The sequence below is a fragment of the Talpa europaea genome (assembly GCF_964194135.1).
Source record: "Talpa europaea genome assembly, chromosome: 2".
Classification (NCBI taxonomy): Eukaryota; Metazoa; Chordata; class Mammalia; order Eulipotyphla; family Talpidae; genus Talpa; species Talpa europaea.
The window spans coordinates 111,077,056-111,089,305 of record NC_140068.1 but is presented as its reverse complement, the minus strand read 5'-3'; the positions used below and the strand labels follow the sequence as shown (position 1 = coordinate 111,089,305).

Below are 12,250 nucleotides of genomic sequence, written 5' to 3'. Positions count from 1 at the left end.
TAAAAAAATTAAAAATCAACAAACAGTGCTACAGTGACTAGCCTTGAGTAGAATCTTCTCGTGTTCTCCAGGCTCTCTTTTCGACTTAGGCATATTGAGGGGAGGACTGAGAGAAGGAGGAAATTTAAAGCCAGGCCAGAGGTGGGCCCGGCCAGAAAGCACAGGTGTGGCCTTCCCACATGACCCTGGAAGCCTAGCTGCACCCCTCCACCTGCTGGCAGCGCGTCCCAAAGCCAGGAGTTAACGCGGAGGAAAAGGAGGACAAGGCAAAGGAACAGCTTCAGGGGTTCAAGGTGATCCGTGTGCCTGGAAACAGAAGGCGGTAAAAGGGGAAGACGTGTCCCGGGAAGGAGGTGCGGAAGGTGTAAATGTGCGTGTTCGTAACGGCGTCGTAGAAGACGACCTCCCCGCACTCAAAATCCACGCAGATGCCCACTTTCCTCGGACGGGCGGGGAGATTCTCCCGGGCGTTAGCCGCGATGAGCGCCTGGCACTCCGAGCCTGTAATTCGAAGCACCCAAAAGCCGGTCAAGGGCTCTATCACCAGAAAACCTCTCCTGGCGGCTTGCCCCAAGGCCACGCCCACCATGCAGGCCCCGCCCCCGGGCCCTTCCAGCTGTGTCTCCCAGGTGTGGCGGCCTCTGGAGAAGTGGGGAAAGCCCAGCACGCAGCGGAATGGGTAGAAGCATTCAGGGTCTGTGGGCTCATCTGAGCTCTCCTGTTGGATGAAATCCAGCGTCGCTGTCTTCAGATCCGGAGAAATGATGAGTTCTGGGTGGGCTGTGACTTCATCAAAGGTCACAGGGACTGCGGGAATATGAGGAGAAAGAGGCTGCTTGGGCCTAGTTGCCTAGTCCCCTACTGCTAAGCTCCTCTGGGTGCAGTTGGAGGAGAGCTTTCTCCTCCTGGTCAACTACCCTCTCCTTCCCCAGAGTACTGCCAGCCCCCACTGCTTGAAGTTATTCTGTATATTTTACCTAGTGCTGCTCTATGGGAGGAGAGAGGAGTGTCCTCTGGGGCTGGAGGGACAGACAGGGGGTATCATTTCAATTCCCAAAGCTGAATTTATCTCTTTCCCCTCTGTTCATGTGGTTCCTGTTTCTCCCATCTAAAACAAGACTTGGAGCTAGCAGAAGGGATGTTGAGACTCAGACTTCCTGAGCTCTGGTCATTTTCAATGTGGATCCCTGAAAGACAGGGAAGAGTGGAAGGTTGGAATACTGAAGGAGGAATAGTCGATTTGGAACACCCCCCCCCCACCTCTTTTTTCATTTGTATTTGGATGCTGAGTTTATTCAAGACTAGACTGAGGGCCCTTGTCCACCCTCTCCCGTGGGCTTTAGCAGCCCTAGTTCCAGGTTCCCCTAAAGAAAAATATCTTTAAATTAGGGAACCTAATTTTATCTTCTGATTTGTTATCTAATCGTACTCTCTTTTTTAAAGATTTGTTTATTTATGTCTACAAAATCAGGGGTGTAGGCCAGAGGTGAGGAGGAGAGTGTGTGTGAGAGGACTCACCAGAGACAGAGTGGGGAACAGAACAGGCAGATTGACTGAAATACACTGCTGAGGGGAGCAGCGGGCAGGCAGGAGAGGTCTGCTGCACCATATGGGTATCTCCCTGGCCGGGAATCGAACTCGTGCTGCAGTGGCTGAGGACAGCCTCACAGTGCTGTGTCTCAACCCCTTGCACCACCAGGGAGGCCCTAAACTCTCTTACTGCAATGTTAATTTTCTCTTGCTGGATAGGCGGGCTTGGAAAGGATGGCCAGGAAGGATACAGGAACGAGGGGGAAAGGAGAGGGCGGTCAGGGTCATGGGAGCGGGTTAGGTGAACTGTGATTCATGCTAGGGTTTACCCTCCTCTGGGCCCAGCTCTGTCTGCAGGCCTAGCCTGAGCTGCCTGAGTCAATGTTTGGGGGGTGGGGAGTTGTCCAGGGGAGGCAGCGATAGGAACTTCCTTTATCCACCAGGGGGCACCGCAGCCCAAGCAGGAGGAGGAGCCGGGCACAGGCGGGAGCGCGGGGCGTCCCGAGCCACCTTCTCCTCATTTTGCTCTGATACCCGCATCCCCTCTCCAGCTTCACCAGCGCCCGCTCCCCGGGCTGCACTCACAGAGCGCCTCCTTGAGCTCCGCAGGGCTCCACGCGGTCCGCGTCGCAACTGCTGTTGGGGGTAGCGGAGGCTCAGCCAGGGAGGCTCTGCTCCGGGGAGGGATTGGCAGCGGCTGTGGCTGCAGTTGGGGGCTGTCCCGAGTTGAGAGGTGGTGAAACCGCACAGGTGGGCTACCTTTGAGGGAGAAGGAAAAGAAAAGAGGTCAGTGGGCGCGAGGGGGCGATCATCCTCCATTGCCTCAAAGTGCTGCTGAGCTGGGACGCAGCAGGAGGGATGAAGGTTAGGCTGCAGAAAGCACCCCTGAACCAGTTAGTGGTGTTACTGGGTCGGAGGTATAATTTGGGAAGGAGTAAAGGAAATGGATGGCATGCCCCTGGGCCCACCCCTCTTGCCCACGCCTCTGGGAAGTCCACAGCCTTTCAGCTGCTCCTCTTTCTGCTCCATCCCTGTTCCTCTTTATCTCAGGCTGGAACTGAGGGAAGTCATTCAGTCCTGCCTAGCTCTGCTCAGGGAGGATGATATGTGTTAGGAAGTGAAGCCTCCTCCCTTCCCTGGCGGCCTCAGCTCCAGTGTTCCTGTCTGTGCTTTGGGTGGAGAGAGCATTTTGCTTACCTGGAAAATCCGAGATCCCCTCGCTGGAACACGACACAGGAAACCCCAAGGGCTGAGTATCAGGACCCTGAACTGGAGAGGGTGACTCAGGCTCTGAGGTTTTGTTTGTTTTAGGATTATCAATCTCTGACTGGCCATCTAGGTCTTAGAGAGAGAAAACCGATTTTGGCACTGATAACCAGAAGCTGCAAATTAAAAACAAAACCAAAACACTGCCTTTGGGTTTGTTTCAGTGATTGTTGGAGAAGGCTGGGGAAAGTTCTGGCCTTTCTGGGACTCAGGAAGCGAAACATTCAGCAGGGAACAAGGCAGAGAGAACAGTGGAGACTTATCCTCTGCAGATACCAATAGCTCCTCTCCTGGAGTAATGCTCAATCCTAAAACCCACTCACTGGCTTTGGAATGCATTATGTCCTTTCTGACTTTAGTGGGTGAGTTCTAATGCTGTTTCTTCTACTTAATAGTCAGGTGACCTGGGTCAATTTACCTCACCTCCCTGGAGATACAAGGATGTGTATCTCTGTAAAAACACCTTCCTTGGAGTATAAATTTGGGGGTTGGAAATATCAGGTGTGAGGTATTTAGCAAATAATGGACCTTTAAGAAATGGTATTTCTAGTGTTACCTCTCAAGTGGCAGAGCCTGGCCTGATAACTTTGGCTTAGGCTGTTGTTAGTGGGTCTCTGTCCCCAGTAGTACTGACCTCATACCCCAGGGGTGAGGCAGATGGCAGCTAATACTATGGAGACCTAGCGGCCTCCGCCTCCTCTTGTGCTACCCCTTCTTCCCTTATTCTGAGGAATAAAGAAATACATTTATACTTTTCTATGACTTTTGAATACTTCAAAATTTTTCCAGAAGTCACTGTAACTATGAGTTACCCGAGTTCAAATACTAAAAAATACACTTACCCCTGTTCTTCTCAATTGAATGAAGACTAGGCATTCACCCACATCAAACTTTCATATAATTACAGATAGTCCCCCTTTGCTTTTCTCACTTTTCCCAAATGGCAGGAGCAAGCCCCAGTCCCCACTTACATTTCGTTATGTCCTTGTCACTCATGCCTTTGAAAAATTTGCCTCTATCTCTCTCCCCTTCAAACTTGAGATGGTCTGTGGGGAGAAAAAGGGATGAGACAGAGAAAGTGTGCAGTGGTTGAGCAAGAAATCCAGAATTTCATAGCAAGGCACTGATTTGCAATAACAGACATGGAAATTGGATTTGTCTCATATTCTTAGTGGACCAAGAATGTATAAAGCAGTGAGAGATGCCCTTTCTGCTTCCCTAAACTGGTTATCTAGCCAGCATTGCCTAGTCGAAATATAACCTCAGCCACAAATACCATTTAAAATTTTCTAGTAGTAGGTACCTCTCCAAAAAGTTCAAAAGCACTAATTCAAAAAGGAAACCTGAACTCTTATGTTTACAGCAGCATTCTTTACAATAGCCAAGATATGGAAACAACCTAAATGTCCCAGGACAGATACATGGATCAAAATGTTTTCTATATTCATGGTGGAATACTACTTAGCAGTGGAAAAGATACCATGCTATTTGTGGCAACATGGATGGACCCAGAAGGGATTGTTCTACATGAAGTGATCCAGGAAGAGAAAGATAAATACCAGATGGTTTCACATACATGTGGGATCTAGAGGAACTAAACAAAGGATCAGGAAAAATCACAGTGTAAAACTGACCCTTGAAATCAGAGAGTAGATCTGAGACAGGATGGGAGACATTAGAGATGGAGGGGAGAAGAACACCATGGATTGTGGTAGAGGAGTGTGGGCACTTTGGTGGCAGGAAAACTATGATGATCACCCCTGAGAGGAGAAATCCTACATTGTGAAAAAATAAACTAGAATGCTTAAAAAATGAAATAAAAATTTCTAGTAGTCACCTTAAGAAAAAGTAAAAAGCAAATTTTGAAGTTAATATTAGTTATAGATTATATTTCACTCATCATTTGAAAAATGTTTGTGGGAGGAATGAGTAGCCAGGGGTTGACTAGATAGAATGGATGGTCAGTAGAACTTTGGTGTTGGGAATGGTGTAGCATCATGCATTGAAGAGGGGTGAAGGTGTACTCCCAAAACATATAGTGCTGTAAACCAATCTTACCTAAATAAAAACATAGCATTTCAACATGTAAGACATTCTTACATTTTACATTCTGTTTTCACGTAACTCTTACAAAATGCAGTACATGTTCTTCACTGACAGTAAGCTTGGATTTGAAGGAGCCGTGTTCCAAGTGCCCAGCAGCACTTGCATAGCAGCCACATAATCAGGTGCTAGGATCTAGTTTCTCCCTAGCTGACAGCAGAGGAGAAAGTGCTGAGGACAAAATGTGCTTTGGGGTCTCACCTTTTGCTTCATAAGAAAGTCTGCTGTGGCACCCAGCACCCCAAAGCCAGATGTGGTAAGTGCCCCCTCCTTCCCCTTAATAGGGCTTGAGATGGGAAAAGAGGTGGAGCTCCTGAAGTAGGGAGCTTAGTCCCCCATCTCCAGGCGCAGACAAGGAGGACTGTCACTTGCTGCCCCCTGCTGGGAACAGGGTGGGGACTAGCAAATTTGTGTGGTTGGAGGATGAGTCCCACAACCTGGGACAATGGCTTGGATTTCCTGAGGAAGTGCTGGACTGGGGGAAGATATTTAGGGTGGGGTTTCTAGGTGGGGGGCTACCTTTCCGGTCCCTGCACACCCTTACAGTGCCATGCAACTGCAGGAGAGAACAGATTAGCCCTGTGGAGGAAGCCCGAAGCTCCATGCCACCTCCTCTCCCCCCTTAACCACCAGCCTCCCACCCTGGAAAGCCTGCAGCAACTCTCTTCTGCGGGATCCACATGCTTACAGCCAGAGCGGAGAGGCAGAGAAACATTTCCTGGGACACTGTGCCACAAGGCCCTTCAGGATCCAGCCACCCCCAAGTCCACCCCTGGTTTCTGGACCCCAAACAACCCACCCTTCAGACTATGGAGATTGGGGCAATGGTGTGAGTGCTCTCCCCAGCAAGCCCTCCTCCCTCCTTGCCACAAACTGTAATCGAGTAAGGTGGGCACTGGAGGCGCGCGCGCGTGTGTGTGTGTGTGTGTGTGTGTGTGTGTGTGTCTGTCTGTCTGCAAACACACATACACGGACATGTGTACACAGGGAGGATTCTTGTGATATTCCTAGGAAGGAAACTCCTTTCAGCTGTCTTTTCTCCTGGCTTAGATAAGCACAGCCTTCACAGCTGGGGGGAGGGAGTATCCTTATAAATACAACCCTTATTCCTGTTGCAAGCCCAGACAAGTTTTTGAAAAATATCAGACTGAACATCCTAAAGTGACTTGGGAACCATCCACTTCTGTTGGGACCAATTTCTGTTTCCCTACAAAACTGGAAGAGAGATTTCCCCCAGACATCATTGACATTGAATCTATTTTCAATGTCAGAGCTCTAAGCTTGCATGTGAGAAGTACAAACCACTTTTGGGAGATCGCACAAACCCTGCCTGGGGGCTCAGGGAAGATAGGCCTGACCTCTCTGATCCACCAGACAGTGGAGCACCAACTTGCAGGCAGCCACTGGGCTACTCAAAGGGACCCGCTGGGGTAAAAGTTCAGGCTCCCTCATCATCTCCCAGGAGATAACTTGTGATGAAGACAGAGCGGGAAATGCCTGCCTGGAAGCCCAGAGATGCTCTGGAAGGTGCTCCGCAGAGAGCCTGGCATCTGAAGGGTCCTGTGATTATGATCATGTGCAGAAATTACAGGTCATATTCCATGCTGGATGGGGGAAGACCCCCAGAGAGGCAAGTTCTTTCTTACCTTTGAATCTCTTCAGGTAACTTGCCAGGAGTTTATGTCTTGATTGTGCATCACTGAGTTTTCTCTCCAGGTGAGAAGGAACAGGGGTTGGACTGAGAAAGGGAAATCCTTCACTCCTGGGAAGATATGACTGAGTGGATGATGGGAAGAGGGGATGGTGGGAGTGGGGGAAGAGCCATGACAAGAGCTGGGGAGAAGGTGATGAGTCCTGGGGTGGGGAGGCAGTCAGGGGACAGCGAGCTGGGAATCTGGAGGCCAGAACTAGGGTTCTAGGATGGAGTGAGGTAGGCACAGGGAGATATGCAAATGAAGACAGGAGATAAGACAGACAGGAGGAGAGGAGAGAAAGGGGGCAGAGGAAGGGGCCAGCAGTGGTGGGCCCAGGAGCCCCAAAGTTTCAAGGAAACAAGAGAATCTGTACTGAAGAAATAGGAACCTCTAGAAAATAGCTCATCTCTTTAACAACCAACCTACTTTCTAATTTGCTCAACGTTGGCCTTTCCCACCTGAAGCTTCAGCACCTGACTGCAAAGGTAGAATGTGTGGGCCTTTGTAAGGGAGGAATGTTGAGTGTATTTGAATACCTGTCGAACTTTGTAGGATAATGAATCAGTAGGTAAAAGGCATTTGGGATGGTCCATCATACCTGCACAGGATAACTCTGATGTTCTGGAAGAGAAAGAGAAACCAAAGCTTTAGTGCATGGTTGATGCACTGGAGCCAAGGAGGAAATGCAGGTGGAGCAGGGCAGGTGCAGTGAGAACACCTTGAAATCATTCTTTCTTCCCACCTGCCACAACAGGCTCCTCCAAAAAGTGTCCCATATACCAGGAGGCAGGAAAATGGCTAGACCTCAAGAGGAACTGAGTGACGAGGAGGGCAAGAGGAGTGAGATTTTGGAGATGAATTTTGTCTTTGGGCCTAAACCAGAGACAGGAGAGGTAGGAAAGCAGAAGGGCTGAAATGACTTTCCATGATCTTGGATTTCTGAGAGTTCAAATGGATTTCTGAACTAGCAAGAGTGGGAAATAAATTCAGGAGGGACCTCAGCTTATTGGGGGTATTGGCTAGACCCATGCTGTCCAACTGTCCAACTGTCCAACCCATGTCCAACCCATGCTCCTAACAAGCCACCAGCTACCTGTGAAATATGACAAATGTGAGAAGGAATAAAATTTTTAATTTTTTTTTAAAGATTCTGTATGTTCTTCTTTTTTAAAAAAATTTATTTATTTATTTATACAAGCACTGGGTACAGTCAGAAGCGCGGGTGGGTGAGAGAATTCACCAGAGCCAGAGCAGGGAGCAGAGCAGGCAGAAGGACCGAAGTACACTGCTGAGGGGAGCAGTGGGAGCGGCAGCAGAGGTCTGCGTGCCGTGTGGGACCCTCGCCGGTGGCCGGGGATCGAACCAGCGCTGCAGAGGCTGTGGACAGCTTCACAGCCCAGCACTCAACCGCTGTGCCACCAGGGGAGGCCCCCAAAATTTTAATTTTATTGAATTCTCACTAATTAAAATTTAAAACCAGAAGCAGGGCAAAACACTTTTTCCTTTAAATAGACTATATTGATTTGGTAGGACTACGTTTTACTCCAACCATTGAAAATTTAGCATCTCTGAACTGAGGTCTGCTGTTGCATAAAATACACATGGATTTCACAGTCAGTACTGAAAAATGAGACTAAAATATTTTACTAATATTTAGGAGATATTGAATAACTGTTTGAAATAATATTTTATTTACATTGGGTTAAGTAAAATATTTTGTTAAAGTTTTCACCTGTTTCTTTTTGTATTTTTTAATGTGACTTCCAGAAAAAATTTTAAATGACATATGTGGCTTGCAATATAATTCTAAATTACCTATGTGGCGCTCATATTTCTCAATTATGTTTATTACTCTCCTAGAGTACTAATTACATTTCTATTGAACAGCACTGGGCGGGGGCTTGGATGGGCAATCCTAGGTATTCTGCTGGGAAGTCCCTGCTCTGACTCATCACCAGGGCTGGCTGCTTTTGCAGCTTGGTCCTGAGGGACTCACCTGGAGCATCTGTTTGGGTGGGAAGAGCTGCCTGGCCATCAGGGAATTAATAAACTCCCTGAGAGAGTTCAGCTGAGTCTCAGAGGCAGTGACATAGACTTTCTTCCCGCTTGCTCCCTCCTGAGCCAGCCAGTTCATCCTTGACAGGAGGAAATTCTCCTCTTCCTTTAGGGCCTGATACAGCTGCTGGAATTCTTTGGTGATCTTTTGCTTCTCAAGTTCCACCTCGGCCTGGGGGCAGGAAAAACACCCAGAAGATGAGCGGTTGACCTCCAAGGTCCTTCAGCCCTTTTTATTTCCTTTTTTTTTTCCCTATTTTTTTTTTTAAAGATTTATTTATTTATTTATACAAGCACTGGGTACAGTCAGAATCGCGGGAGGGTAAAAGATTCACCAGAGCCAGAGCGGGGAACAGAACAGGCAGAGACTGACGAAATACACTGCTGAGGGGAGCAGTGGGCGCGGCAGGAGAAGTCTGTGGCGCCATGTGGTACCCTCACCGGCAGCCGGGGATTGAACTGGTGCTGCAGAGGCTGTGGCAGCTTTGCAGCCCAGCGCTCAACCGCTGCGCCACCAAGGAAGGCCCTAGCTCATTTTATTTCATTTTTCAATTTCATTAAGTTTGTACTGAGCACTAATGCAGAACAGTGTATTCTGTGGACAATCTGGAGGAAAGGGACAGTGAGGAACATGAACTTGTTAAAGCACTTCATATGAGCTCAGGTTTAGTTTTAGGTTATTTCTGTTTTATAATTTTTATCTTCAAGCTCCTCAGTATCTAAAAACTGACTACCTAAGTATCTAGTACACACCACATTTCTGAGAACGCTTTTAGTTTATGATCTGGTTCACATGGATTTTTCCTCTCTCTCTCTCTCTCTCTCTCTCTCTCTCTCTCTCTCTCTCTCTCTCTTCTCTCTCTCTCTCTCTCTCTCACACACACACACACACACACACACACACACAAACACACTAACAGGTAAAGATACTGGTGATGGAAACTAAGAGCAGGAAATCTAGGACTAGGCCGAACTAACCTCTGACCACTGAACTGTATTCCCTCTTTAGGATTTACCATTAACTGGCTGCAATTGCATTCCTGGAAACTTGAAATTGTGTTTCATCCATGATGAAATTCTTTGTCCCCCTTGGGTTGGTAGTGGCATCGGAGAGATCTGGTTGCTGAAGGGGTCACCCAGCTGGGAAAGACAAACACCTGCACTGCCTGCCTCTTGGACTAGCCCTCTGTGGAGAGCGGGATGGTTAACAAGTCCTTCTGCTATGGAAAACTTATCAGCACAGACCAGCGGTGGGGATGGAGACATCAGTCATTACAAAGAAACCCCTGTCCTTAGAGATTAACCCAACCAGATTTTAAAAGTGATAGGTTTCACAATAGGCAAAATTCCCCAAAGGAATGAATCTCTCCAAAGAACACGATATAAAGTAGCCCCTTGCTCTGGTAAAACGCAGCTCTCTGCCTTCCTGTGTCTATGCAAAGGCCTCTTTTATTTTCCCCCTCTTTTTCAGAATAAGCCTGTCCTTTTAAAATATAGCCTTTGCCTGTTTGTATTTACACAAGTATCTTTTTTCTTAGTAAACTTGCTATGAGCTGCTGAATCAGAAACTGCCAAAATCTTTCAGAGGGAACCCACTCGCTGAACCTCAACATATGAATGCCCTCAGGGGGGTTTCTGTCTTCATTTCCTAACCAGGGAATGAATCTCCAGTTAGTAAGGGATGGTGTGTAGCAACAACAAATGTTGGCGAGGATGTGGAGAAAAAGGAACTCTCCTGCACTGCTGGTGAGAGTTCAAACTGGTCCAAACACTATGGAAAGCTATATGGAGATTCCTCAACCTACTAAAGATAGAGCTTCCATATGATCCAGCAATTCCACTCCTAGGTATTTACCCAAAGGACACAGAAACATTAATTCCAAAGGGCACCTGCACCCCTATGTTTATAGCAGCACTATTTACAATAGCTAAGCTATGGAGACAACCCAAATGCCCAAAAATAGATGACAGGATCAAGAAGATGTGGTACATATACACCATTGAATATTACTCAGCAATCAAAAAAGATAAACTCAGGCCTCCCCGGTGGCGCAGCGGTTGAGCGCTGGGTTGCGAAGCTGCCCGCAGCCTCTGCAGCGCCGGTTCCATCCCCGGCTGCTCCCCGGCCTCCGGAGGAGGGTCCCACGTGGCGCGCAGACCTCTCCTGCCGCCCGCTGCTCCCCTCAGCAGTGTACTTCGGTCCTTCTGCCTGCTCTGCATCCTGCTCTGGCTCTGGTGAATTCTCTCACCCACCCGCGCTTCTGACTGTACCCAGTGCATGTATAAACAAACAAAAAAACAAATAAATAAATAAAACATGCCTCTATTTAAAAAAAAAAAAAGATAAACTCATGCCATTTGCAGCATTTGAGCTAGAAGGGATCATGCTCAGCGAAATAAACTGGAAAGAAAAAGAAAAATACCGGATGGTCTCACTCATAGCAGGAATTTAGAAAACCTAAATAAGGGACCAGGAAAAAGACTAATTATAATAAAGAAAAAATCAAAATCAACAAGCAACTATAAAACAGAGACACACTACTGGGGGGACGGGGTTGGAAAGGAGGGATTAGGGTCAAAATAAGGGGATGCAATTGTATGGGGGATATAACCAAAATGAAAGTGCATACATTATGCAAAAATGAAAAATGATGTAAGAGTTATATAAAATAAAATATATTAAATATAAAAAAATAAAATTATAAAATTTAAAAATATTTTTTAAAAACCCTGGTATTTTGGATTCTGAGAATCACCCTGATTTTCCTTAAGCTCCCTGTGTCTCCATGTGGAGGACATGGAAGCAGTCAACCTATTCCAAGAACTGGGCTCCCTCTGGGAGGTGCGGTGTGGAAGGGAAGCAAAAACGCCCTGACCCATGATGCCAGATTCTTTCTGTCGTTCCTAGGAACCCTCCTGGACACTCCATCCCATTCTGGGCCTGTTTCTTTGTTGCCGGGTCAGTGTAAGAAGAGAGTCTAGTATTTGTAGAGCTGTTTCTCCTTGTAAGATCATAGGACAAAGACACCGCTGCCTGAATTTTTCCTCACCATGAATTTGTTGATCTTCTGTTCACCTTGTTCTTTTGCTTGTTTTATCACCATCCCCTTTTGCTTCAAGACCTCGACCTGCGATTGCAGCTTCTCCTGTAGGGAGAGAGTTGTTTTGGCAAACTGGGCCTGGACCCCCCTCAGCCCCACAACACCATCCTGCTCCCTCAGGATGCTGGTGAGGCTACCAGGGCAATTTTTTAAAAAGATTTGTTTATTCATGCATACAAGAGCTGGGGCACAGGCCAGATGTGCGGGGGGTGAGAGGATTCACCAGAGACAGAGTGGGGAGCAGAACAGGCAGACTGACGGAAATACACTGCTGAGGGGAGCGAGCAGCGGGTGAGACAGGAGAGCACCACATGGGTTGCTCCCTGGTCAGCTGTGGATCGAAATTGTGCTTTAGAGGCTGCAGATTGCTTCATAGTGTGGTGCTTAACTCTTTGTGCCACCAGGGAGGCCCAAGCAGGGCAATTATTAATAGAGCCTGTTTTGCTGCCCAAGCTGGGAGATGGGGTGTACTGAGGGAGGGTGAAATCTGGAACTAAAGTG

At 47.7% G+C, this 12,250-nt stretch overlaps 1 protein-coding gene across 1 annotated transcript; it reads right to left on the bottom strand.

Annotated features, from left to right (window-relative positions):
• Positions 1-280: 280 nt before the first annotated feature.
• Positions 281-11,752, bottom strand: LOC311188249 (E3 ubiquitin-protein ligase TRIM31-like; the record flags this gene model as incomplete). Its single annotated transcript, XM_084259395.1, has 6 exons — positions 281-807; positions 2,728-2,871; positions 3,768-3,842; positions 5,419-5,455; positions 8,590-8,820; positions 11,699-11,752. The coding sequence occupies 6 exons, from the start codon at positions 11,750-11,752 to the stop codon at positions 281-283; spliced, it is 1,068 nt and encodes a 355-aa protein (XP_084115521.1).
• Positions 11,753-12,250: the final 498 nt, after the last annotated feature.